The sequence below is a fragment of the Aspergillus brasiliensis genome (genome assembly GCF_001889945.1).
Source record: "Aspergillus brasiliensis CBS 101740 unplaced genomic scaffold ASPBRscaffold_1, whole genome shotgun sequence".
Classification (NCBI taxonomy): domain Eukaryota; kingdom Fungi; phylum Ascomycota; class Eurotiomycetes; order Eurotiales; family Aspergillaceae; genus Aspergillus; species Aspergillus brasiliensis.
In genome coordinates, this window is record NW_027137442.1 from 375,003 (window position 1) to 399,516 (window position 24,514).

The following is a 24,514-nucleotide window of genomic DNA, read 5'->3' on the forward strand; positions in this document are numbered from 1 at the left end:
GATTCTTTCCTTATAGCTGTCGGTCATCTTAAACTACGGTTTATACTGGTTAAAATATTCAAGGTAAAACTGGTACATTTGTATCAAGAATGACTAACAGCTATAAAACAAGCAGAAACTCGGGTTTTTGCAAACTTATTTCAGGATACTGCTGGGGAAGGGCGTGACAACAACAACTACTACTCCATCTTTTACATCGTTGTCCTTTTGGTGCTTTTCTGCTTTGCTTACCGATCTAAATAGCTTCAATACTAAGTAAGATGTATTTTTCATAAAATTTTATGAACGAAATTAGAAATATAGGTAGATAATATTTCTTGGTAAGTTATATTAAGATTACAACCCAATACAGATGCCGTAATTAGAATATAACTAAGCATTTTAGAATCTGGTCTCTTTAAGTATTCTGCTTGCCGAGGTTCTCGATAATCTTACTCAGATTACCCCACGCATTCTATAACTTAGTATTGCCCATCTACTAGGTCTTGAGGGGACGTGCGGGGTGCGTTATAACCTGTAATTTATAACAGACTTATACCAGAGAGCAGATATGCAGGAGCAACCGCAGAAATAGTTGACCAATATGAGAGGCGGATATCTGACAGAGCCAGCCAACGGCCAATTGGAAGGGGCAGTCGGGAACAACGCAAGTTTGGACGCCTTAATATATGATAATTGCATTTAGCTAAAGAACTTGGATATCCACGGAATCTACGGAGTATACCCCGTACAAGATTGATTATAGCATACAATGTTGCTGCCTGAACAGAGAAGCTTGCTTGGCTGCATGTACAACGACGGTCTGACATGAGATTGGCAGGTATACCGAAAATCCGAAAGTCCTTACACTCTTACGAAGAATACTTAAGGGTCCACATGTCATCCAGCGAGCTCCGGTCTGACACTGACAGCCGTACTACTTTCTGTATGCCACTTCCTATGTTACGTATGGCTGACGCGTTGCCATGATTTGTTGGACACATTCCCGAGTGCCTGTGGTCCTCACATGCTGTTAGGCCGAATTGTGGTTGGTTGTTGATTATGTTAGCCTTTGTGAAAACCCACAACAGCCTGCAACCCAGGCTGACTGCATATAATGTCCCATCACTCCCGCTGTATAGACCGACTAAAGTTCCGTAAACCGACGGAGATCTGGCGTGAGTCCGAATTGTCGCCCAAGGCTACTGCTGCCGCTTTCAATTGCCCGTGGTGTCCCTGTACTTTGTAACTAGGGGTAGGCCACTATCCGTAGCATAGCTGGCAGGTTTGAAGCAAGTCCGGTTCCCCGCATGCTTGAGGCTGAAGGAAGAAATGCATATAAGCTTGTCCTACTCCTTCTCCCGCTATTAGAACCTAAATCCTCTTCAAATACTAACCGCGCTCGCGAAGTGGCCCTTAATTACATTTGTCCACTAAACGATGGCAGCACTAGCCATAAGAATGACGCCGGAGTGGGATAAAGGGACGCCTCCGAGGCAGCCGCTGGAGTTATCTAATGAACTTAGGGAACCAAAACAGCTGCTCTTCGCGAAGGAAAGAGACCTTTTAGGTCTACTCATTAGGCCCGCTATGAACGAAAGACAGAAGCTGCAGGTTGGTTTTGACTGAGGTGCCCTGGAGGGAGTATTGGTACGCTACTATGACCTTAGGCATACCAAATCCTGACGTTATTCCGATTTGGGGCATCACCAAATTATGGGATTTCAAGGTCTTAACCATGTGCAGATCATGGAGACAAAGCTCGTATTATATTGCCATCGTATGACTGTTTGCACTAGATGTGCCTGATAACTGTGGGCCAGCGACGGGTCCGTCGCCAAATTGAGATTCTATCAATGGCAGTAGGGAGAGTACAATCTAAGTCATATGCAGTGGGAACCCTTAGACAGGGTCAATAATCCTGGTTTGGGGTATGTGTACTAAATAGTGCTTTCCTTCTATCCTATTTATCTTGTGTTAGGTGTAACAAAGATGCTTATTGTGTTCTCCTAAATTCTTATGGTCCCTGTTGGAAGCACCAGAGGGCGTTTAAAATCTAAAGTAGGCAGGGCGGTATATTAAAATAAACAATCAGTATAATAAAATAATATATCATAGTACAACTATATCCAGACAGAAGATTATATAGGTGATATTTCATATAAAGATAAAAGACATATACATTAATATCTATATAAGATGAGATTATATATAACTCTCTACGGTATGCGAGGAACACTTCTAGGGGGAAAGGTCAAAACAAAACCACAAGGTCATCATTAGCCGGAGATGCTCTGTGGACCCCTAGAGTCTCCTATGTACTCAGGCATACACATACTGGGAGTAGGCTTTGTAGGATTCTAATCCTTACACTTGCCCCCGAGTCTACGCCCCTAGATCCTTTTACATTCCAAGGTCTTCCTTCAGTTCGTGTATTATAACATAAATAGTGATAATGACAATAATAGGTATAGGCTGTATATGTCCATGAGAGAATGATTCGGGCGAGGCAATCGTTATTTCAATTCTTCTCAAATTCCTCTTGCATCTAGTGCACTTTGCAGTGTCTTTTGGAATCCAAAAACATGCTCGGGCGCTATCATAGTATAGTGGGCGCCTCCAACGTCGTGAAAGCGCGGTGCTGATCGCGCGAAATCTGCCCACTTGCTCAAATGGTCACTGAGCCATTGAGCCTTGGACGAAGCTGCGACCGCCAAAGGATGGCAGTAGAAGACATCGATACTGGCAATCGAGCCTGTGGGTTCATAGTCCACGGCCATCCGTTGCAGCGCAAAGGCCAGGCTGGCCCACTTGGTCAGACCCTCGGGGGACAGGGCCAATTCGACAAGCCGGTTCGGATCGGCTTCCGCCATCACCTTCGCCAGAGTCACTTCCTTCGTGGCGCCTTGTAATTCCGCAGACAATTCGCGGGTACGCTCCTCCGTCATCAGGTCGAGAAAGTAGGACAGATGGAGCAGGCATTGCGTGTAGTCCAGCTGACGCATGCGAGACTTGATATGGGGCGGCAGGTTGAAGGAGCCGAGGAAACGGACCTCATCCCCGTTGTTTTCGAGCACCTTGCCGATCTCGAACGCGAGCATCGTCCCATATGAATACCCGGCCAGAGCATATGGTCCCTGTGGTTGTCGTCGTTTGATCGCGGCATGATACGTGCGGACGACTTCCTCAATGGTCTCGAAGGGCTGCTCCCCGTCGTTGAAACCGCGTGCGCGGAGGGCATACACCTTGCGATCCACCAGGAATTTCGCGAGATTGAGGAAGACGAGCACTTCGCCAACTCCTGGGTGGACCAACCATAGCGGAGCCTTCTCGCCCTGGGACTGCAGCGTCACCACGGGGTTGTATTCATGCCCGGTGCGAGGACGCTGCTGCTCCTCCAGGGCGCTGGCGAGGGCGCGCACCGTGGGGTTTGTCATCAAGGTAATGATGGGTATCTCCTGCGCGACAGCGAGCTCCTCTTCGATGTGCTTCTTCAGTTTGATGAGTTCCACCGATGTGATGCCCATGTCGAAGAGAGAGGATTGCACGTCCATCTCCTCCTCGGGGAGCCCCAGGGAGACAATAAAGAGTCTCAGCAACCGGCGCTCGAGCTCATTCGCAGGGTGCACGCGAGTCTTGGCCCGATGGGCCTGGAGGATGTCCGAGTTGATCCTTTGATAGGTGCGGTAGTCGCCATTTTCAAACGCCGCCTTAATCTTGGATCGCGAGAGCTTTCCCAGGGCGGATTTCTGCAGCTGCGACTGGTCCAGCGGCAGCACGTGTGGTCGGGTGCCGGTCAACAACATCACCGTTTTGGTGATGGCGTCGGCCGCGGTGGCTCGCGCGACGGCGTCATCATTTGCGTCGTAGGTAGGCAAGTACACGATACAAATTGACTCGGTGTCACCACCTGGCGGGAGGGACGAGAAGCAACATGTGAAACTAGGCACCAGCCCCGGGATTTTCCCGGGCTCATCGAGGGTACTTTCGACCTCATGCGGGCTGTATTTGACCCCGTTGACAATCATGGATTCTTTGGCCCGACCCATGAGGTGCAGATTGCCCTGGTCATCGATGGAGGCCAGGTCTCCGGTCTTGAACCAGCCGTCACGGGTGAACGACTGCTCGTTTGCCTGTGGGTTGTTGAAGTATCCCTCAAAGAGAATCTCCCCGGATAGCTCGAGGTTTCCCACGGTCCCTGCAGGCGCGATAGCATGGTCCGTGTTGGTGGTTGTGGTGGTGATTCGCATGTGCAGACCAGAGATACATTTTCCGGCAGATGCAAACTCCAACCCTCGCTCAGTATCATACCGAGGAAAGGCTAGGTTGTAGATGGCTCCACCACAAGTCTCGGTCATACCAAAGCCCGGCGCAATCACCGTCGCGGGAGCGCCGTACCGAGCAAACAGCTTCGCCACGGCGGCGCCAGTCTTGGTGACATTGGCCTCCCCCCCGGAAGCGAGGTACGTCAGACAGGAAAGATCCCACTGGTGTGCAGCAACACAGGCATCTCCGTGACCTTCCAGGGCGGCTCGGAGACGAGCAAGGAAGAAGTTGGGCGCGAAGGTGCGCGAGACCCGGTGGCGGTGGATGATATCCAGAAAGGCCAAAGGGTTTGATAGTAAATCTGACGCCTGCACGTGGACCTGGTCTTTGCGCGCGAAGAGGGCCTGCAGGTGGATTTCCACCAGGGCCGCAACGTGGTCGCAGCGAACCCAATTTAGGAACGAGGTCTTCTCTGGCAGGGGCACCACCTTATATTTGGTGGCCAGTGCCGTGAATACCTGGCGGTGGGTGAGGACGACTGCTTTGCAGTGGCTGGTGCTGCCGGACGTCAGCATCAGGATGGCGATGTCGCTGGGCGCGGCGTCCCGATAGACGTTGCGCAGCTCCGCGGCTGGCGCTTTCTCCACATCGAGCGACTCGACGGCGAGGGGCGTAATCCGGTCTTGTCCTCCGAATTCGAACAGCTTCGCGGCGGTGGTGAGGCAGCCCGGTTGTTTGAGGGTCGTGGCCAGATGTTCTAGATGGGATACTCGCGCGGCCGCGTCGTTGGACAGCATTGTGGACATCGCTGGGATGCAACCGGTCAGAACCACGGCCCAGAACCAGACAATGTTGTCCCAGTGGGTGTCGAAATGGACGAGAACCACCCGGCCTGGATAGAACTCTTCCTGCCGAGAGCGTAGCGCCCATGATGCCTTCTGGGCAGCCTCCAGCAACTCATGGCCGGAGAACGATTGGGGCTGCTCGGTGTTGTGGAGAGGATAGCAGATAATTTGTTGGCCATTCCCCTGGCCGGCGACAGACTCCAGGAATACAGTAAGATTGGCAAATGACATGATGTGCTATGTTGATGATAGACAGAAGAAGAAGAAGAAGAAGAAGGAAGAAGAATTCCGGGGAACAGGTAGTATGACTCGAAACATGATGCGCTGCGATGGGCTATATGAAGTACATACAAGTCTAGGCGCATGAGATCATGGCGAGTCCGATTCGAAGGCACGGACTTTGCCATCCGGAGTCTTTCTTTTGACGCATGTCCGGTGTGTCCGTCTTTCACCGCCATACGAGTCTTGTAATAGACCTGCAGGAGGCTGTAAGGAGTTGTAGGACTATAGTTAGCAGTGATAGTGTCCTGCCGTCTATTGTCTAGGATAGCACTATTCCGAGCTTGCATATATATTCCACCATTCCAGGTCACCTTTTTTTCCACTCAACCCGCATGCACAGTATGTACGACTTGCAAAAGGTTGGTTGCCACCTATTAATCTAGTTACTAGAGCCATTTAGTTACTCGAGCTATACTGACAAGCCCCAGGTCATTATCATCGGGGCAGGCCCAGCCGGCCTCGCCGCTGCCATCCGCCTGGCCCAGCACAACAAGCTCAAACCCGTCATTTACGAGCTTCGCGACCCAGATGCTGCAGGCATCGGTGGCTCACTAGGCATTCCTGCCAATGGATTGCGTGTCTTGCACCGGCTCGGTCTCTGGGACATGATGGTGCGGCACGGGGTCGAAATCTCCAAGACCATCCTACACTCTGCCTCGGGCAGTATCCTCAGGGAAGTCGACGTTGCCACGGAACCCAAGCAGAAAACCGGATTCGGGTACTTCCGTATCAACCGAGTGGATTTGGTCCAGAGTCTGCGCGACGCAGCACAGGCGCGGCACATTCCCATCCACTACGGGAAACAGCTCACCTCCATTGATGAGCACGGCGGAGACCGGGTGACGGTGACCTTCTCCGACGGCACTAGTGATACCGCATCCCTTCTCCTGGGCTGCGACGGAATCCACTCGACGGTGCGCAGGCTGTACGTGGACCCGGAGATGAAACCCGTGTATTCCGGCTTCGGCGCGATCTCCGCCATCGTGGATGACATCGACAGCCAGGAGCGCAAGGACGCCACCTGTCTGCACTCGACCATCACGCCCCAAGGCATGGTGGCCACCGCACCGTGTGCCGCCGATCAAACCTTCTGGTTCTTCAGCAAAGAGGTGCCGCTGCCTCCCGCAACGGACTCGGGGGACGAACGCGACGGCTGGTCCCTGTACCGACAGAATGAGCTTGCAGAGTGGCGGAGCTCACTGTCCTCCGTGTTGGACTGCATGGAGGGCCAGTGGGGACAATATATGCGGCAGCTGGTGGATTCCAGCAAGGATCTGCACTTCTACCCCCATTATCGCCTGCCGCTGGGGGGTCGTTGGTTCGTCCCCTCGGGCACTGGACGAGGATCGCCGCCCCGTACGTTGCTTCTGGGGGATGCAGCGCATGCGGTGCAACCGCACGCTGGCCAAGGTGTGGCTCTGGCGGTGGAGGACGTGCTGCTGCTGTCCGGGCTGCTGACCCAGTACCAAGCCGGGAAATACATGGCCCTGGAGGAGGTTTTTGGCCGATTCGATCGAATCCGTCGCCCGCGGATCGAGCAGATCAATGAGCTTGCATCCCGCAATGGTCGGATGCGCCGTAACCAGTCCCCCTGGCTAGTGTGGTTCAAGGAATGGTATATGTGGTTTATGTTGCATATCAATCGGTTCTGGGGAATGTCTATGTCGGGCGTGTCAAATGGGGACATCCTGTATGATGTCGAGGCGGAGCTCAAGTAGAAACAAGCCGAGAGGGCTGCAGATTATCTTTCTTAGCAACTATATACGTCCATGCACTAAATCTTAGCACTATATATTGAAACTAGATTTCCATCATCGTCCTGGACCGTGATAAAAAGACAAGAGAAGATAAAGAACAACCGCCACAACAAACAGAGAGCATAATGGCAAACGCAGGACTTCCCCAACTGGGATGGATTGGCAAGTCCCATTCGCACAGAACCGCCGTTCATTTGGACACTCTCTGACAAAGAAATGCTTTTTCACAGGACTTGGAAACATGGGGTTAGCCATGGCATCAAATCTTCAAAAATACCTTCTTGCGGAGGGCCAATCGCCCTTGCGATTTTGGAATCGCACGGCCAGCAAAGGCGACGCGCTAAAAGGCCTTGGTGGGATCCAGTGCGATTCCATCGCCGCTGTGGTCCGGGACAGCGTGATCATCTTCATCTCAGTATGGGAGCCAATCCTTGCCTGCCTTTGCATACACGATATTGGATGTCGGGCTCCTGACCAGATCACCTGCCTCTAGACCAGCAATGATGAGGCGGCACAAGCCATCATCGCACAAATCATCTCCGCCGGGAATCTAGCTGACAAGGTCATCGTGGACACTACCACCGTCCACCCAAAGACCAGTGCGGCTATTTCGGCAGAATTGTCACACCAAAACGCCTTTTTTGTCTCTGGTATGCCTGCTAGTTCTATCAATTTGCTTTTCTTTCTCTTCCTTTCTCTTGGTTTTTCATGATATTGACGTTGTCTAGCTCCTGTATTCGGGTCTGCCCCGATGGCCGCAGAGCGAATGATCCTGGCGGTCGTGGCCGGTCCCCACTGCGCCATAGAATGCATATCCCCTTACGTGAAAGATGTGATAGCAAGAGATATGCTGCAGGTGGCCGAACAGCCAGAAAAGGCATCCTTGTTGAAGATTATCGGGTAGGTTTCCATTCTGGGGTTCAACGCCGCAGGCAGCCTTGTGTTCCATCGCGACTCAGCAAAAAGAAAACAGAAACTTCCTCGTCTCGGGTCTGACGGAGATGATCGGTGAAGCCCACGTCTTTGCGGAGAAGAGTGAAGTGGGCTGTGGGGTTCTCGAGAAGCTATTGGAAGTCCAATTCGGGCGTCTCCCCTTCATGATTTCCCAGAGGTTGACAAAAGGAATATACATGCCGCCCAAAGGTGAGGCCCTTCATCCGCATGCATAGTTAGTAGTACTAGTAGTACTAGTATTACCTCCCGCTAATCCCGATAACTCACTCGTTGTGAACCAAACAGGCACACTGCCGTGGTCGAATCTAGACCTGGCTCTGAAAGATGTAGGTCACGCCATGGACTGTGCTGCCTCCTCAGGGACCCATTTGCGAATCGGTGAAATCGCCCTGGACCACCTCCGGCGGGCCAAAGCCTACTCCGAGGAGCAGGCTCGGGATTTGGACTCAGCGGCGTCTTACGGCATTCTGAGACGCGATGCGGGTCTGGACTTTGAGAATGAAGCGATAAAGCGGAGGGATACACCAAACTAGTGATGCGCGCTGCACGGTCAGCATTAGTGGCGATTTCAGGCAAAATTTGTAACTAAAAGACCGAGATTAAGTTCCTTCACTGCTGATAACCTGATTGAATGCCATGCATGAGCAGAATACCTTATCAATGCATCCTGCATCCGTGAACTGCTCCGCAGGCATAGCAGCCAACAGGATCGGAAGCGGCTAAGAGATCAGAGCTTCGTCTAGATCCCTGCAAGATCGCCCTGACCGCTCCCCATTTACAGCAGTTGATAGCGGCCACAGGGTAATTGAAAATTACTTTAGTTCTTTCACCGCCAGTATTTTTTTTTTTTTTTTTTTTCAGATTTCAGATTTATTTACAGCCGTAAAATGGAAGATAGAAATAAAATAAAGATTACAATCATTTAGACCATATTTATAATAGTTTTTAATAATATATATAAAAGTATAATCTCCAAATCTTATTCCTTTTTTTGATATAGGCTGTGATTTTATAAAGCTCAATTTTTCTTATTTCTACTAGTTTTCTTCTACTGCTTTTATTTTTTATATTACTAGATTCTTCCATCTTAGCTACAGTTCACCGCCTTTAGAAGCCTTTATAATACATAAGAAATACGGTATTGGTAATATAAAAACATACATTCATATAGTATTATAAGTCTAAAGTCGAGAAATATCTGATTCCAATTGAATTTAGGGATTGACATTATTACATATCCATTAAAGCTCTAGATCATATGTTGAAAGGATACATTCCACTGTTCACGGCTATCTAGATATTGATGTTTTATCTCCTGTATTGCTACCTCTACGTTTGTGCCCAATGGCCGCTATTAACCGCCGTAAGAGGCCCGGAGGATCTGAAGCGGGTAAGAGATCAGAAGCATCGTCTGCAAGATCCTTGCAAGATCACCTGACCGCTCCCCATTCGCATATGATACGTTCAGGGCTATCGTAATGCCCTCCCGTAGACGCAACGTATCCATATACTTTGTTTCTTCGTTGAAGATTCCCCCCAAGACGCAACGAGTCCATGCCTTGGTGGCAGTCAAACTTCCCCTCACTCCCCATTGCATCAGAGGCAGGATTTCCCCCCATTGCTGTAATCGATCGTTCGGAAAATGGACCTGACTAGACTTGCGGCTTCCATTTCTGAGGCAGCTCGGCTCCTCTCCAGCGATGCAGAAACGAGCCCTCAGCAGCGAGCAGAGCTGTTGCGAGCCTGCGAGAACCTTGCCGCGAGTATCGAGTCCCCAGGTTCGAAGCTAGAGAAAGCCAGTGTTGGGGTAAACTATCCCGCGGGCAAATAGATGGTTGTGAAGTATTCATAGATTGACGACAAGCTTAGATGACCCCTATTGTTGCTGTGCGCATTGCCATTGACCTGGGAATCTTCGATCTCGTCCACTCTACCCCCAAAGACGAATTCACCAACGATGACTTCATATCGCACACCCGTGCAGATCCACTCCTGGTTTGTATGGAAACCCAAATATCTTAGGAATTGTCACCTGTGGCACCATACTGATTGATACCAAACAACCAGGCCGCATTTTACGGTCCTTGGTGGCGACAGGCATTTTCACTGTCACCCAAATTGGGACATTCAGGCCTGACCCCGTGGTCAAGGACCTCGCCCCGGGTGGCTACCTGGCAAGCCGGATCATAATGAATTTGTAGGCCTTATTCCATATGTCGATAGCCTTTTGAAAGGTCCGCGGAGCTGACTTTACTACTACTGTTTGATACCTTCAGTGATCTTCACTTTCAGATATTCGGGAAGCTTCCACAATATTTGAGAGAAACTCGGTACAAATCACCCGAAGATGCCTACGCCGGGCCCTTCCAATATGTCTTCAATACAGACGAGCACTTCTTCGACTGGATCAAGTCACGCCCAGTAGAACTCGATGCTTTCAACCGTACCATGCAGGCCGGGGTTGTCCGTGACAATGCCGCGCGTTGGACGGACATCTTCCCCGTCGCACAGCGATTGCAGCGCTTCCTGCGCGCTGACCTTCCCCCCAACGAACGGTTCCAGATGGTTGATATCGGAGGCGGCATCGGTCATGAGACCAAGATCCTGCTTGATACGCTTCCCAGTCTCACCGGTCATTTCATCCTCCAGGACATACCCAGTGTCGTTGAAAGCATTCTACCCGAGCTCCGGACAACAACCCCGGGGTCCCAGCAGACAGTAACTGTCCAGGCCATGCCTTACAACTTCTTCGACCCCCAACCGGTCACACGCGCGCACGTCTACTTTCTCGGTCGTGTTCTACACGATTGGCCCGACACCCAGGCGCGGAGCATCTTGCAGCACGTCCGCAATGCGATGGGTGAGGACTCGCTTCTCCTGATCCACGAGCGTGTGCTACCCGATGGCCCGTCAAAAGTCCATCCGTCCGATGCTATAATGGATTTCAATATGATGGCCCTGTGCTCGTCCCTGGAACGAACGGAGTCGCAATTTCGAGATCTGCTGGCCGCGGTGGGACTGGATCTGGTCCGTGTGTGGCGGCCAGCTGCAGCTGGCCTTCATCGACAAGCGGTCCTTGAGGTCGTGAGGGCAGATAGTCCTTAAGGAAGAATAAGAAAACTTGGTACTCGGTCGACAGGTAGTTACTTTTGCTATCCGTAAAAATACAAGACGGCCACTTTCCGAAGGCCCGTTTTAAACATTGCAAAAATCAACTCCTTCACCACTTTAGTCACCCCACATTGAGCGATACGTATATATATATGCCGTGTACTAGAATCAACAGCGGAGGCCATGGGTAGATCTCTTTGCGTCGGTACTCCGTGAATTACCGGTAGTACATCTAGATTTGGCAACTTAGATCCACTCCTTCAAAGGCACCTATATTACTCCTCTTCTACTAGCAATCCTAAGCTTTCCGACTCTATACGACGTGTAAGGGCCGCTATCTATACCGCCTTGGTTATGGATTCGTACGCGAGGGCCTATATTGACACTGCTGGCGTATTTCTATTGTATCTGAAGGATGTTGAATCGGTGAAGATTGAAAAGCCTCGAACCTAGTAGCCAGATAATACACAAAAAGATAACCCCATGATCCGTCTTCCAACTATCCCGACATCTATATCAAGCCAACTTGACCAACCCGAGAGCGCCACGTTGGAGGTTAACAGTCATCCCATTCACCACATCAACACCGAACTTGTTAAGATCCGACTTGAGTTCCGCCTTCTTTATGCGGTCGCAGGTCAACTCGCCATGGTTCTCTTCGCACATGCCCTTATTGTTTTGAGACTTGTCCATAGTGCCATCTACCTTTTGAATGACCCGCATACAGAACTCCACTGAGTCGGCCAGCTCCTCACGGCTCAGCTGTTCTCCACCAGCTTCCACTGTCCCTTGGATGACTGATTCCGTTAAATCAGCATTGTCACGATCACTAAAAAAAGAGAAAAGTACAAAGTAAAGACTTACTGGGTCGAAAAAAGCTAAAAGCACGATCAAAGTTGGCTTCATCAAGCTCATTCAGCACTGGCCGCTCCTGTCCTCTGATTTGCGCGTATGCGCTGGTCACCACCAGCAGAAATCGTGTATACGCCTCGCGGATCTTCACCGAATGCCAATTGACAGCTTCCTGCTCACTGCAGTCGCCCTTGATCGCCGCACAGATGGACGCGGCGGCCGCAAGCGCCCCCGTCAGTGCCAAATGTACGCCGGACGAGAAGAGAGGATCAATGAAGCACCCGGCATCCCCGACAATCCGAAGATAGGGACTGGCGTAGCGCGAGGCGCTGTACGACCAGTCGGTGGCCGATTTGACATCCGATACAAGGGTCGCAGTCTTCAGCAAGTCGGAAATCCCGGGAGCGTCATGGACGTGCTTCAAGAAGAAGTCTCGCGTGGTGGGTGACTCCATCTGCTTCTTTTTGGCCGTGAAGCTGGTCTGTTCCATGACCACACCAATGGAGGTGGTGTTGTTGTGCAGGGGGATAAACCATGCCCACCCGGTACCATCTTGAACACAGAGAGCTTTAGTGTCCGATTGCAACCTGTGGAGAAAGAACACTACATACCTTGTAGTCTAGGAAAGAAAGGGCCTCCCTCTGCCGGAGTTCCCGAGCCATATGTCTGAGCACCCTCGAAATAACCCCAAGTAGCTATGTTCTTGAGACCTTGGTTGTAGCGGCGATTTTTCATATACTTGGTACTGATCAAGCCGGCGCGCCCACTAGCATCGACCAGGTACTTGAATCGGATTGTGCCGCTAGCTGTTTTGTCCTTCCGTTCCCATGAAGCAGACACTGGCTGTCCCAGGTTGATCTCATCCCCATGGGGTTCCTGGCAGCCGGTGGGTTTGAATTCAATTGCACTCACCTTCACTCCATCGAACACCTGCGCACCGCTCTCTCGAGCGTGTTCGAAGAGAATTTGGTCGCACTCCGAGCGAACCACATTCCAAGCATGTCCACCAAATGCAAGAAAGTTGGTGTCTAGCCCCGGTGGTGCATTCGTTAGTTCTCAATAGAATTTGGCTTAGCTTATACCATCTTCATGGAACCTAACTTACATGCTGGTGGCTTGCTATTGTAGCTGAACGACGCTCCATTCTAGACTCCTCGTGATTAGCCAGCCAGTCGAATTCTTCCCCTAAAAGCCCTAAGCGGTGCTCACCTTGTGCTTGAATCCATGGGCTTCGAACTTGTCATATACGTCGATGAACTTCAAAAACTCCCGCGTGGACGGCAATAAGCTCTCGCCAATGTGGTACCTTAACATCCATCCATCCAGTTTAGCCCTCACTGTTGCTCCTCCCTCCACTCTAGAATAGGGTTAAAGACTTGGGACTCACCGTGGAAACCGGTCAGCTTCTAGCAAAACAGTGGAAATGCCTTCGCGCGCCAGCACCGAGGCAGCGTATGACCCGCCCGGTCCACCACCTACCACCAGCACAGTACATTCGTCAGGGATAGACATCTTAAACAGTACTTCCAGTGAAGTTGAATAGAACGAAGGATACACCAGGGAAAGATTTTGTTGGCAGTAGAGATAGTCACGGTTTGAGAGGAGAGACCTGACCAGATTAAATAACCAAGAGTAGCTAGCTGATCTTATTACAGTGGGAATTAGCGGCCATCGACCAAATATGATATTTTAGTAATAACAATATATGAATCTCGGCATCTGAAAAAAAATATCTTGATTGTTTGTATACTTTGGTATCTGATTACAACTCTTTACATGAAAAATACAATACTGAAATACAATTACTAGTTAGATGACCTTTTCTGATGAACTAATAATTATTATTATTATTATTATTATTATTTTTTTTTTTTCAGATTACTTCCAATATAATCAATGCGAAGAAGAAGAAAAAAACAATAATGGATAAAAATTAACTAAATAGATAAATCAAAAGCAAAAAGTAAAACGAGATCCCGGTTCTCAATAGTTCTGACTCAGGCATTCTCGTAAAAAGCAAACAAAAATACTTGCGGTGAAGGCACTCGGTCTTTGTATTTGCCCGCATGGCCGCTGATTTCCGCTGCACGATCGATGGGTGGAGTACATCTCATTTCATGCAGAAGGGCCCGAAAATGAACTTCCCCAACAGTATCTCTCAAGACCTCCTCTACTCGTAATCGGGTCCTTCTATTGTCGGCTTTCAGCTACAACCCTTTCCCCGTCCTTGGAAAGATTGACTCTTGACTGCCTCGTTACGTGGAGTCCAGCCTCATATCCAAGGTGCAGCTAGCTAACTATCTTTAATATGTGGCGTGAACAGGGTCGACAGAGAATTAGGGATCACAACAACATGTATGCGTGCTGTGAAGTATAAGGAGTACAATATAAATGGTAACGACACTAGATGCAGGTTAAGCAATAAGTGAAGGGGGCAGCTCTACGAGATAGTGATGATGAAATACGGGCACCATTGAGAATCATGGAGGAACAGCAGACCCGCCCCAAGACACAGCAAGCCCTATACCGGTCCTTCAAAGATACATCTAGAGCCAGGCCTGTAAGTATAATTGCTTATAGAGAGAGAACTGTGAAAGCCAGTACCCACGCCACATGTTTGCCACATTTTACGCGTGTTCATGAGTCGGTTGTGTGATTAGATCGCATCGATCTGGCAGGGCGTGCAGAACAGCTCCCTGCACCTCTAGATCACAGGATATAGCTCGCCAAGACGCGGGCTTCACGCACGATCATGAGATCGCCCCCGATTTGGCTACACTCGATACAGATGCATATAACCTGCAGCATTTCAGCCGCCTCCTCCCCGCCATGCCTCGGTTCAGGTCCACAGCGTCGTACCAGTTTGGGGTGATTTTCCACGCACACCGCTTGGTGCCCGTCTAGCAAAGCCCTGTTCTCCCATTTATTTATCGATTTTGGGCTGGGCGTTCCTTGCATCCCTGGAGGCCTGGAACAATTTGGATCCGCCCTGATCAATGACGGTCATGCTAATAGTCACGAGGTATCTATTTACACAGGAAAGCATTCTTTTTTTCTGTAGATGCCGGGCTCTTCCCACACTTCGACTCCTTTGGTGTTATTTTAATAGAATTAACTCCTCACAGGTACCCTTAGGAGACTATACCATCTATCTACACTATTACCATGGCAATAATTATCTTATCCATTTTATACAATCATCCACTTGCTTCTCTAGGGATTGCAGGTGTGATACTGTTGTCTCTCCGCCAGTGGGCTCAACGTTACAAACCAAGGGTATGGACTCACTGCTGATCCAATAGTGGTATCATGTCATGGTTATATATGCTTAGAACGATAACGTATCTGTTAAATTAGGTCCAAGTTCCCGTAGTGGGAGGAGAAGGGTTATACGAATCATGGAAGGCGGCTCGTCGTTGGAGTCGCTGTGCTCCCCGATTACTTCAAGAAGGATATAAAGCAGTAAAAATATCTTCTCGTTACTCTTCCCCGATGCAGAACAGATGTATAACTTACGGTCTCCATAGCATAAGGATTTTGCATTCCAAGTGGCTACACCATCTGGCTGGGATGTCTGTATTTGCAACGACGCCATGATCAGAGAGTACCTGAACGCCCCGGATGAGTACTTGTCATCTACGGCACCAATCCAAGGGGTTAGGGACTTCCTTTACCCGGTGTGACCTCAACGGCTAATATTCACACTTTGCAAATAGTTCTTCCAGTCCAGGTATACGGCCCCGGGGCTGTTTCACAAAATTCCGAGTTCAACAATGAGCAAAGCTCTCGCTTGGTCCAGGACTCGCACCAGATCCACCGACCACTACTTTCCCAGCTTCATTGAGGAACTCGAGTACTCCTTTACACAGGAGGTGGGCAATAAAATCCACACTCAGGATGGCTGGAATGAATTTGATTGCTTTACAATCTCCAGGCGTCTTATAATGGGACTGGTTGCAAAGTTGCTAATCGGGGACGAGTGTCGGAATCCAGCGACCATTGATCTTTTCTGTGACTATACAGCGGAAATGCTTGTTGGAGGGCCATATATCAGAGGCTTTCCGGATTTTCTGAAGCCGTAAGTGCATGTTTCTGGAGACTTTAGCATCTTCCTAATTGTTACCATAGAGTTATAGCACGCTCATCTCGAGTCGTGAGGCTCTCAAATCAGATGCAGAAACTTTTCCTCGATCTGATCAAGAAGCGAGAAGACAGGTCCGAAAAGACGGCTAAAGAGGATCAACAGCCCGAGGTGAGTACCTGTCCTTCCTTCAGATAAATCCATCCACCCGCGTGATTGTCGCTCGTTCCCAACTGAGACACTTCTACAATACGTATAGGACTTGACCAGTTGGTTCTGGTGTTGGTCCCAGCAGGAGCCGAACAACAGTCTTACCGATTTGGACATTGCCCAGCTCCTCGCCGCAAACACGTTCGGGGCCAGTTTCAACACCACCGTTGTCCTTGTTCAGTGTCTCTGTGAGCTCGCCACCCGGCCTGAATACATCGGTCCTCTCCGAGACGAAATCATCTCAACGATTCGGACCTACGACAACACCTGGACCAAGGATGGAATCGATTCCATGAAGAAGCTGGACAGCTTTATCAAGGAAACCCACCGATACAACTGCTTTGACTACGCCGGCACCCCCCGCGTGGTGAAGAAGGACTTTGCATTCAAAAACGGGCTCCGGATTCCCAAGGGCACGGTCGTCTTTACGCCCAACGCTCCTATGTTATTTGACAACGAATATATCCAGGATCCCCATGTATTTGACGGGTTTCGGTTCTATGACCTTGCTTGTGGCTCCAAAACGCCCGAAGCTTTCAGGTACACTTCTACAAATTCTCGGTATCTTCAATTTGGGGACGGGAAACACGTTTGGTAAGGCTGCCTGTAATCCTCCTCCTCCCCCTCACTTTTTCTTTCCCTTGTTATACACCATATTTGATGTATATCCATATTGACTCTTGGTCTTGGTTTAGTCCCGGTCGTTTTTTCGCGGCCGATGAACTTCGTCTCATCCTGGCATATCTGCTCTTTCATTTCGACATAAAGATGCAGGACCGCTTGCCGGAGGGCTTCAAGATAACAAGGAACAATCTGTCCAATTTGCGAGTGAACATACTATTGAAAAGAATTTCAGGATAGGATACTGTCAATTTTTTCGAATATTTAAGGACTGTTGCCGATTGAATCCTACCCAGCGATAGCCAAAGGTTAAGCTTCGCAATGTATTCTAGTCTGGTTCTCATTGCAGGGGCAGACTGATGCCCGAATTGGAATATCTATATTAGAATGTGTGGATACAATATACTTCGTCTCGAGAAAAGAGGCCAATGTATTTAATGAGGTAGTGAATAACAGCAGATCAGAATATATACTATACCCATGCGGTCAGTAATCTGATCTAGACACCACAATTTTTTTCCTAGACCAGCCACGTGCGGATACAAGCGCTGTGCCCATACTCGAAGCGCTGGGTCACTACAGACCTTAAGACCCAATATTCAATTCAATTCGATTCAACTAATATCCATACGTAGAATACTAGCTATGCAGTTGCTTCATTGTCTGGAGCAAGAATATAGCTCTGAATGCCGTTAAATTCTGTCAAGTTGTTGGAAAACAACTTGCGCAGGAATCGAATCTGAAATCACACCACAACACAAAGCCCTAGAGACCTCATCTTTTTGATATGATTCTCATAACCCTCATCGCTATCAGTTGACACTGATATCAATTTGGGTCTCTTGATCATAGCATGCAAGATGTCGAACTGGCCTAGTTTAATTCCTACTGTGGAAAGAACTAGAGCACCTACAAGAACGTACATTAACCTTCCAATATAAGATGAATATACTGCTGAGATATCTAGCAGAAAGTAAAGACTCCCAAAACCTTTTGTTGACCGGATCAATTAATATTACTGTACTGTACATCGCTGCTAGAATGCCACAAAATAAAATTGAGCCTGAAACTGCGCGCCTAGCTATCACAAACAACAAACCCGCTTCCTCTTTGCTTTACAGCGTTGTTCCATCAGATATACCTTCTAATTTCAAACCATTCCGCGAAATACACATGATTATTCGAATTTTTCCTTTCTTGCTTGTTTCTATCCTCCAACTATGGAATTTTGTTTTCTTAACTGGAGCATGCACTTGGTCACTGCATCGAGACCCCCTCCCGTCTGTACACTCGATTCTTTCTACCGTTACTATATATAGCCCCAGGAGCGTTTGTATGAGGCTTTAGTTCCTTAGAATCCCTTTAAATCTTCAAATTGACCATAGTATATATCCATGTTTGATACCATATCTCATCTAAGCCCTTCAGATCTTTGTGACCCGCAAACGCGAAAATGAGTTCTTTTTTAGAACCAGGATGGGTGGGACCTGTTTGCGACCTTGATGATAGTACATCCCGTGCCATGTAGATCTAGCCTTCTGGTAGAGCACAAATTGATGATTTCCTCCAGACGCCCGATTTTGGTCATCTATGTTGCTAGCGGTGAACACTCCCCTCCTCCAACATGCATGATTGCCCCAGTTAAGAACACTCAACGTCCGCCCATTCAGGCAAGAAATTCACCCCCAAGGCTCGGCATGATATGGAGGAGAATACCAAATGCGGACGTCAACAGACCAAGAACGAGGCTTGCTGCAGAGATTGAACCAATTGACGATGAGAGAGCCGTGTGAAGGGTGCAGCCGACGATACCTGCAACTCCCCAGGTCACAAGAACTCTACCGTAGCTGCGAAGAAACAGCCCAGGAGGGGTACTTTGGGCCTTGACTAGCCCAGGGAGGATGCTAAATCCCGCACCATGGGCAAAAAGGATGGTTACAACCGCGCCAAGTCCCAGCATCGACTCTTCTTCAAATTGTGAAAGTAGGACGAGAAAAGCCCCTCGTAAGCACAGTAAGGCCACAAAGGCGTGTCTCGCTCCTAGATACGCGCTGATAGTGGGTGCCAAAACGCCGCCAGAGGCGAGTGCAAGCATGCTATACGGTAGGAGCAGCGTCATTGAGTCATCGCCTCTTTTTCCGTCCGCATAGATGGAGGCAAGTGGTGCTAAGGCACCGAAGACGGTCATTCCGGGTAGAGCGTTAAAAAAGAGAAGCATGGAGAAGAAGCGTTCGGAGCGGCTTAATGATGTTTTCGGAGAGTTGCACTGGCCATTGTTGGTAGAACCCGGCATCAGCAGCTGGGTAGCACCCCCGACAGCTACGAATGCACCTCCGGCGAGCGTGAGGGCCTGACCCACGCGGTCGGCATCGACTGCACTGAGCGGGAGGGCACATGAGAGGTAAAAGCACGTTGCTGCCCCGGAGGAAAAGCCTATAGGTCCAATAGCACTCCGAGCTAGTGGGAGATGAGGGAATCCCTGGCCGACCATCACGACAACCGCAAGATATGTCCATCCGACGCCCACCCCGCCAAACAGGAAACACAGGAGCATATATTCGAAACGCAGTCGGGTCAGAGAGAAGCCTGCACCGATCACAGCAAAGCCCCAAAGAGTAGTGCCACTGGCGGCGGTAACATCAGCTCCGCGTTGAGCGATCATCGATGCACACGTCGCGACTCCGACGGTGAGACCCAAGCACACGACACCAAAGGGTGCGAAGCTCCAGGCATCTGATGTTCCCACAAGGCGAGGAAGCTGTACCTGAAGTACACTCAGTGCGTAGAATGTACCGACGCTGAACATATTCGCGAAACTAACCAGAGCAATCCATAGCGGTGACATGTTGCTTTGGTTATCGACAAGAGACGAGTGAGATGTGATGTGCGTCGTGATTTGGATCCTTGTGGTGTGGTTTGGTGTGGTGAAAGAGTTCAGTAGGTAAAGTTGCGAAAAGCTGGATTCACGGGAAACAAGATTGACTGAACCCTTTGATCCATCTTACCAACTAATCCCGCTGTTGTTGGCTCCATAATTTCCCCCTAGTCTGGGTCTAGCTGACTGCTCCGCCGGAATTGCCGCTGGTGTACTTAACTACGGCGGTTAATAGCGGCCATAGGGCAAATGCAAAAATTATTTTCGAAGTCCCTTCACCGCCTGACGCCTGTATTTTTGATCAGGATTCCTAATATATTTAACACTAGAAAATGGAGAATAAAAATAAATAAAATTTATGATAAGTTATACTACACTTAGAATATCATATGTAGAGTATATCAGAGTATAATATTAGATTTTAATAAATAATAATTTTTCTTGATACAGGCTTTAACTTTATAATATTTTAATTTCTTATTTTCTACTGGTTTTTCTCTACTACTTTAATTTTATATATTGCCAGCAGCCAGACTTTTCTATCTTTTTCCGCAGTTTACCGCCTTTAGATGCCTTTATTTTACCCTCTTAAATATATAGAATATGGTATTACCGTATTCATAATACAAACACATAGCACTATACGGTATTATAAATCTAAAATCAAGTAATATTTGATTTTTGTTCAATTTATAAATTTATATATCTTTTCAAGCTCTAAATTATATATTAGAATTATATATTTCACAGTTTTTCTAGATGTTGATGTTTATCCTCTGTATTACTATCTCAAAAAGAAAAAAATACATTTAAAAATGCATTTGCCCGATGGCCGCTATTAACCGCTTAACCGCCGTACTCGTTCGAGGGCGGGCGGGAATGAAGGCGGGAATTCCGCCCACTTAGTGGGGCGGTGTCAGAATCCAACCTCGTGCGCTTTAGGCAGTGAATTCTCCGGGCGCGATACCGCTCGCCTATCCGGTAAAAGACTAGAATTCTGAGTCTTTGACTCAGAACGCGCATCACTTATAAACCTACTTTCGCTAGGTGAATGTGAGATCAGCTGGATCCTCACAGGCGGGTCTGAAGGGAGAATCCGAAAAAGAGACTGATAAGATTCCCCCGACATCTATACGGAGTAGATTGGTCGATACCCCGAGGGTCGGGACTTTCAACCGCCCTTACCCTTACTCATGTAAACAAGGACACTCTGGGTAACTAACTAACTAACAGGTCGTTGCAGATTAACCCCATAATTTAATATACTATTACACACATAACTAAGAATAAAATGGAAGCTAGAATTTCACAGAGAAGCTGATTAAGAGTTCTTACAAGGAAGAAAATGACAGTAAGATCACCATTCCCTGATTGCATCACTCCGCCTGAATGTCAGAGCTTTCTGTGAAGACGACAGGACTCTTTCGAGAACGGTTGACGTGCAGTTGGAAAACATCCAGTCGCTGATATCCACCCACCACGTCATGATACTGTTTTCCTTCAATGCAACGCTGGAGATCCATATCCGCGTAGAGAATGCCTTCTTCATGTTGCAGGAACTCCGTGGCCTGCATGACCTGGGTCTCCTCGTCCACCGTAAATGAAGGAAGAGGCGTTCCTGTCGGGTCTAAAAACATGGTGACTCCCCGAGGAGAGTTTTCCAGTGCACCCCTGATAATGTCGGGGGAAGAGCTGGTAGAGCCAGAAACTACCGTATCAATGGCTTCTTGGTTGAGAAAACCGCTGCACATGACGCCAAAGCACTTCGCTTCAAAGCAATGAGCGGCGGCCCGAAGGCGGTTTGCGAGGACATTGTCGTAGTTTGGGGGCGCGCTTAGGCTGCTGGGGCGATCTTCAGGCGGTGTTGGGACTCGAGTCGGCCAGATCGGCGGCCAGGACGAGATGTGAATCTGTTCGCACTGTGCCATCAATGAGTACCGCGCCAAGGGATTGGTATTTTCTCCACAGATGAGCCCTCCAATGCGACCATAAGGGGTATCCGCGACCCGTAGCCCGTAGCCATCCCCAGGGCTCCAGGTGAGCTTCTCAAAGAACGTCGGCATCAACTTTCGGTGGTGGACCACGACATCCCCCGCGGGATTAATGATCAAGTTGGAATTGTACAAGCAAGCGGTACTCTCGGAAGATTTCTCGGAGAATCCGATGCTGATGACGGTTTTGGTCTCCCGGGCGCTTTCTTGAAGCATCCGAACTTCTTCCCCGTCGGCATACAGGGACTCCTGGACCATGCGATGGAAGAAGTCGTGGTTCTCAGTTGGCGGGCGTAGAGCGCTCCATATGGGGAAAGCCGATAGATAGCTCTCAGGAAAGACCACTAAGTTTGCGGAGTTTCTAGCGGCCTGGTGAACGAGCGAAATCGCTTTATCAACCGTCTTTCGAGCCGAAAGAAAGTGAGGGGCAACATGGCAAGCAGCGACACGAGTAGAAGAAGCCATGGTATGAAGAAAACGAATATGCAAAAAAAGAGTCCAATTCTTGGGGACGTCTGGTTTAAATCCTCACAGCGAGAGCTACACATACTTCTAACAGGAGGCCAAGATAGTAATGGATTGGCGGGAGGCAATGCCGCCTGCTCGGAATCAACAGCAGCCGGCTAGGATTTACTCCACATGGATTGCTAGCTGCAGTCATTCCTCGTAGGCTGATAGACAAGATACTGTAAGGCAAAAGAAATAGGAATTAAAATCTCGTTGGAAACACCAAATGTTATATGAAAACTATATTCTCCCCCCGCATCGGTAAATTAACCCCCGCCCAGTGTACTCGAGACACCTAGCAAACCAATAGTATGATTATCAATCCAACTATGCCATGGGTCCACAGCGCAGCTTCATTCCTTTTCCTCCACCGTAGTTTCATCCATCTTGTCCACCGTAGGAATAAACCGACCGTCCATATGCACGTCGTCGAAAACCAACGCCATTTGCTCCAATGTGAATCCTCGGGTTTCTGGGTAAAAGAAGAAGACAATCATGCCGTAGACAACTAGAAGAACCGCATAAACAATGTAATACTTCCAACCAATGGCCTCCAAGGCAATTGGATTGACGAATATGTTGAATATGATGGCAATAATGCAGGACATCCAAGTGACCATCAGGCCGCGGGAGCGCAAGCGGAATGGCCAAATTTCGCAAGGATATGAAGTTAGCAGTGGTGTCCTGTAACACCCAGTCAGTTTAGATCCGTAAAGCAGAGAGAATTGGGGGAGGAGGATTAACTCACAAAGCAATGTCATAGCCGGCAAAATAGACGAAGACGAACGGCACAAATGCGAGACCCGTGGAGTGACTTCCCGTTGTAACAAATGAACCATAAAGCCCTGTCATGACGACGTAGCTAATCAACATGATAGCGGCCGAAAGTAGGAATAGCTTCCGACGACCCATTCGTTCGACAGAGACAGCACCACCAATGGCGAAGAAGATGTTCCAGATCTGAAGACATGCCGAAATGAGAAGCTGGTCTTTGGTCTCGGTGACACCAACCGTGTTGAGAACAATCGTCAGGTAATAGGAAAGGAGGCCATTGCCCACCCACTGGTCGAAAAACCCCAGAGTGACAGAGATCAGAAGACGATGCCGATTTCCAGGGGTGCGGATCATCTCTGCATATCCAGATGACTTCTCAGCTTCCATTTCTGCCACGAGACTTGACTGGATCATCTGAAGCTCTTCCTCCACCCATGGGGCACCGGAGTCGTTATCCGCGTGCGTCCTGACAAGAGTCTCTCGAGCCTCTGCGACGCGGCCGACGGACACCATCCACCGGACACTTTCAGGAACGAACCAGAAACCCGGCAGTGCCAACAGCGGCATCAGCAGTTGAAACAATGACGGAATCCTCCAAGCCCAGTTCGATTCAAGGGTGCGGGTTCCGAAGGTCACCCACGCCGCAACGACGCTACCATAATAGTAACTCGTCATGTACATAGCAGTGGCCACCCCTTGATGAGAGGGATAGGCAACTTCAGCAATCAATGAGGGTCCTGCATTATTCATCCAGCCCATACTAGCTCCGGCAAGGAACCGCCCAACCATGAAGAGGGCTTTTGAAGGGGCTGCGCTCTGTAGAGCTGTACCGACGATCAGGCAAACATATCCAAGGCAGATGGCTTTTTTCCGGCCGTATCGGTTGGAGAATGAAGCCGCAAAGGTGGCAGAAATCCCAGCGCCAATCCAGTACAGGGTATTGATGAAACCAAGCCAGGTGCCACCTGGTTGTCCCATGAATGACATCCAGATGGGAAGAGACTGGAGACCATTGAGCAGCGAACTATCGTAGCCATTTGCGGATGCTGAACCCCTATAGTCTTAGCATTTGTCATCTGTGGCATATGAGTGAACGATACTAACACAATAATGTCAAGGAGATGATGCAGAGGTTCAAGCGGATCAAGGAAGGACTCGACCACCAGCCGCGGACTGGTACCGGGTGGTTCAAAGTGTCTCTGACAGCTGGCATGGAGAATATTCTCGGGAGGAAAAGAATATCAAGGTAGAGAATAAGACTGGAGTCTCGAGAAGAGCTCAACCACCCGCGAGACCCGATATATAGGCGCACACTCTGGGGTCATGTGTATGGGGTCGACAATGTGGGGTAGAGACTGAGTTTCCTCTTCCATTATACTGATCTCCACAGTTAGCTTTCGTATGTTGAT

The 24,514-nt window shown here is 49.1% G+C and overlaps 9 protein-coding genes across 9 annotated transcripts; 4 read left to right on the forward strand and 5 right to left on the reverse strand.

Moving 5' to 3' along the window:
* Positions 1 to 2,510: 2,510 nt before the first annotated feature.
* ASPBRDRAFT_165333 (non-ribosomal peptide synthetase) lies at positions 2,511 to 5,338 on the reverse strand (the record flags this gene model as incomplete). The annotated part of the gene is made up of 2 exons (XM_067619556.1): positions 3,336 to 5,338; positions 2,511 to 3,305 (listed from the first exon to the last, which is right to left on the reverse strand). The coding sequence occupies exons 1-2, from the start codon at positions 5,319 to 5,321 to the stop codon at positions 2,511 to 2,513; spliced, it is 2,781 nt and encodes a 926-aa protein (XP_067484127.1). The 5' UTR covers positions 5,322 to 5,338.
* Positions 5,339 to 5,713: 375 nt separating this feature from the next.
* Positions 5,714 to 7,157, forward strand: ASPBRDRAFT_201956 (FAD-dependent oxidoreductase; the record flags this gene model as incomplete). Its single annotated transcript, XM_067621618.1, has 2 exons — positions 5,714 to 5,731; positions 5,801 to 7,157. 2 exons carry the CDS (start codon positions 5,714 to 5,716, stop codon positions 7,088 to 7,090), a joined length of 1,308 nt encoding a protein of 435 aa, XP_067484128.1. The 3' UTR covers positions 7,091 to 7,157.
* A 213-nt stretch (positions 7,158 to 7,370) lies between these two features.
* Positions 7,371 to 8,616, forward strand: ASPBRDRAFT_49898 (NAD(P)-dependent oxidoreductase; the record flags this gene model as incomplete). The annotated part of the gene is made up of 5 exons (XM_067626446.1): positions 7,371 to 7,544; positions 7,623 to 7,779; positions 7,858 to 8,029; positions 8,103 to 8,272; positions 8,369 to 8,616. 5 exons carry the CDS (start codon positions 7,371 to 7,373, stop codon positions 8,614 to 8,616), a joined length of 921 nt encoding a protein of 306 aa, XP_067484129.1.
* A 985-nt stretch (positions 8,617 to 9,601) lies between these two features.
* On the forward strand, positions 9,602 to 11,289 carry ASPBRDRAFT_140247 (uncharacterized protein). Its single transcript, XM_067619163.1, has 4 exons — positions 9,602 to 9,890; positions 9,953 to 10,082; positions 10,151 to 10,280; positions 10,360 to 11,289. The coding sequence occupies exons 1-4, from the start codon at positions 9,726 to 9,728 to the stop codon at positions 11,186 to 11,188; spliced, it is 1,254 nt and encodes a 417-aa protein (XP_067484130.1). The 5' UTR covers positions 9,602 to 9,725; the 3' UTR covers positions 11,189 to 11,289.
* A 347-nt stretch (positions 11,290 to 11,636) lies between these two features.
* ASPBRDRAFT_70456 (NAD(P)/FAD-dependent oxidoreductase) lies at positions 11,637 to 13,558 on the reverse strand (the record flags this gene model as incomplete). The annotated part of the gene is made up of 5 exons (XM_067629077.1): positions 11,637 to 11,991; positions 12,059 to 12,598; positions 12,658 to 13,074; positions 13,148 to 13,191; positions 13,434 to 13,558. 5 exons carry the CDS (start codon positions 13,556 to 13,558, stop codon positions 11,711 to 11,713), a joined length of 1,407 nt encoding a protein of 468 aa, XP_067484131.1. The 3' UTR covers positions 11,637 to 11,710.
* Positions 13,559 to 14,888: 1,330 nt separating this feature from the next.
* ASPBRDRAFT_219125 (cytochrome P450) lies at positions 14,889 to 17,463 on the forward strand. The gene is made up of 7 exons (XM_067621970.1): positions 14,889 to 15,322; positions 15,404 to 15,508; positions 15,574 to 15,702; positions 15,763 to 16,124; positions 16,175 to 16,298; positions 16,387 to 16,931; positions 17,033 to 17,463. The coding sequence occupies exons 1-7, from the start codon at positions 15,212 to 15,214 to the stop codon at positions 17,196 to 17,198; spliced, it is 1,542 nt and encodes a 513-aa protein (XP_067484132.1). The 5' UTR covers positions 14,889 to 15,211; the 3' UTR covers positions 17,199 to 17,463.
* Positions 17,464 to 18,624: 1,161 nt separating this feature from the next.
* Positions 18,625 to 19,803, reverse strand: ASPBRDRAFT_24601 (uncharacterized protein; the record flags this gene model as incomplete). The annotated part of the gene is made up of 1 exon (XM_067622064.1): positions 18,625 to 19,803. One exon carries the CDS (start codon positions 19,801 to 19,803, stop codon positions 18,625 to 18,627), a length of 1,179 nt encoding a protein of 392 aa, XP_067484133.1.
* Positions 19,804 to 21,209: 1,406 nt separating this feature from the next.
* On the reverse strand, positions 21,210 to 22,289 carry ASPBRDRAFT_190233 (carbon-nitrogen hydrolase family protein; the record flags this gene model as incomplete). Its single annotated transcript, XM_067620202.1, has 1 exon — positions 21,210 to 22,289. The coding sequence occupies one exon, from the start codon at positions 22,287 to 22,289 to the stop codon at positions 21,210 to 21,212; it is 1,080 nt and encodes a 359-aa protein (XP_067484134.1).
* Positions 22,290 to 22,684: 395 nt separating this feature from the next.
* Positions 22,685 to 24,318, reverse strand: ASPBRDRAFT_113801 (uncharacterized protein; the record flags this gene model as incomplete). Its single annotated transcript, XM_067616769.1, has 3 exons — positions 22,685 to 23,015; positions 23,080 to 24,151; positions 24,210 to 24,318. 3 exons carry the CDS (start codon positions 24,316 to 24,318, stop codon positions 22,685 to 22,687), a joined length of 1,512 nt encoding a protein of 503 aa, XP_067484135.1.
* Positions 24,319 to 24,514: the final 196 nt, after the last annotated feature.

Bases quoted from the DNA above. Each gene is read 5' to 3' on its own strand.
- ASPBRDRAFT_140247 (XM_067619163.1), top strand. From the start codon at position 9,726: ATGGACCTGACTAGACTTGCGGCTTCCATTTCTGAGGCAGCTCGGCTC. The intron at 10,083-10,150 runs GTATGGAAACCC...CCAAACAACCAG, and splicing joins TGCAGATCCACTCCTGGTTT to GCCGCATTTTACGGTCCTTG. The intron at 10,281-10,359 runs GTAGGCCTTATT...TGATACCTTCAG, and splicing joins AGCCGGATCATAATGAATTT to TGATCTTCACTTTCAGATAT.
- ASPBRDRAFT_219125 (XM_067621970.1), top strand. From the start codon at position 15,212: ATGGCAATAATTATCTTATCCATTTTATACAATCATCCACTTGCTTCT. The intron at 15,323-15,403 runs GTATGGACTCAC...CTGTTAAATTAG, and splicing joins CTCAACGTTACAAACCAAGG to GTCCAAGTTCCCGTAGTGGG. The intron at 15,703-15,762 runs GTTAGGGACTTC...CTTTGCAAATAG, and splicing joins CTACGGCACCAATCCAAGGG to TTCTTCCAGTCCAGGTATAC.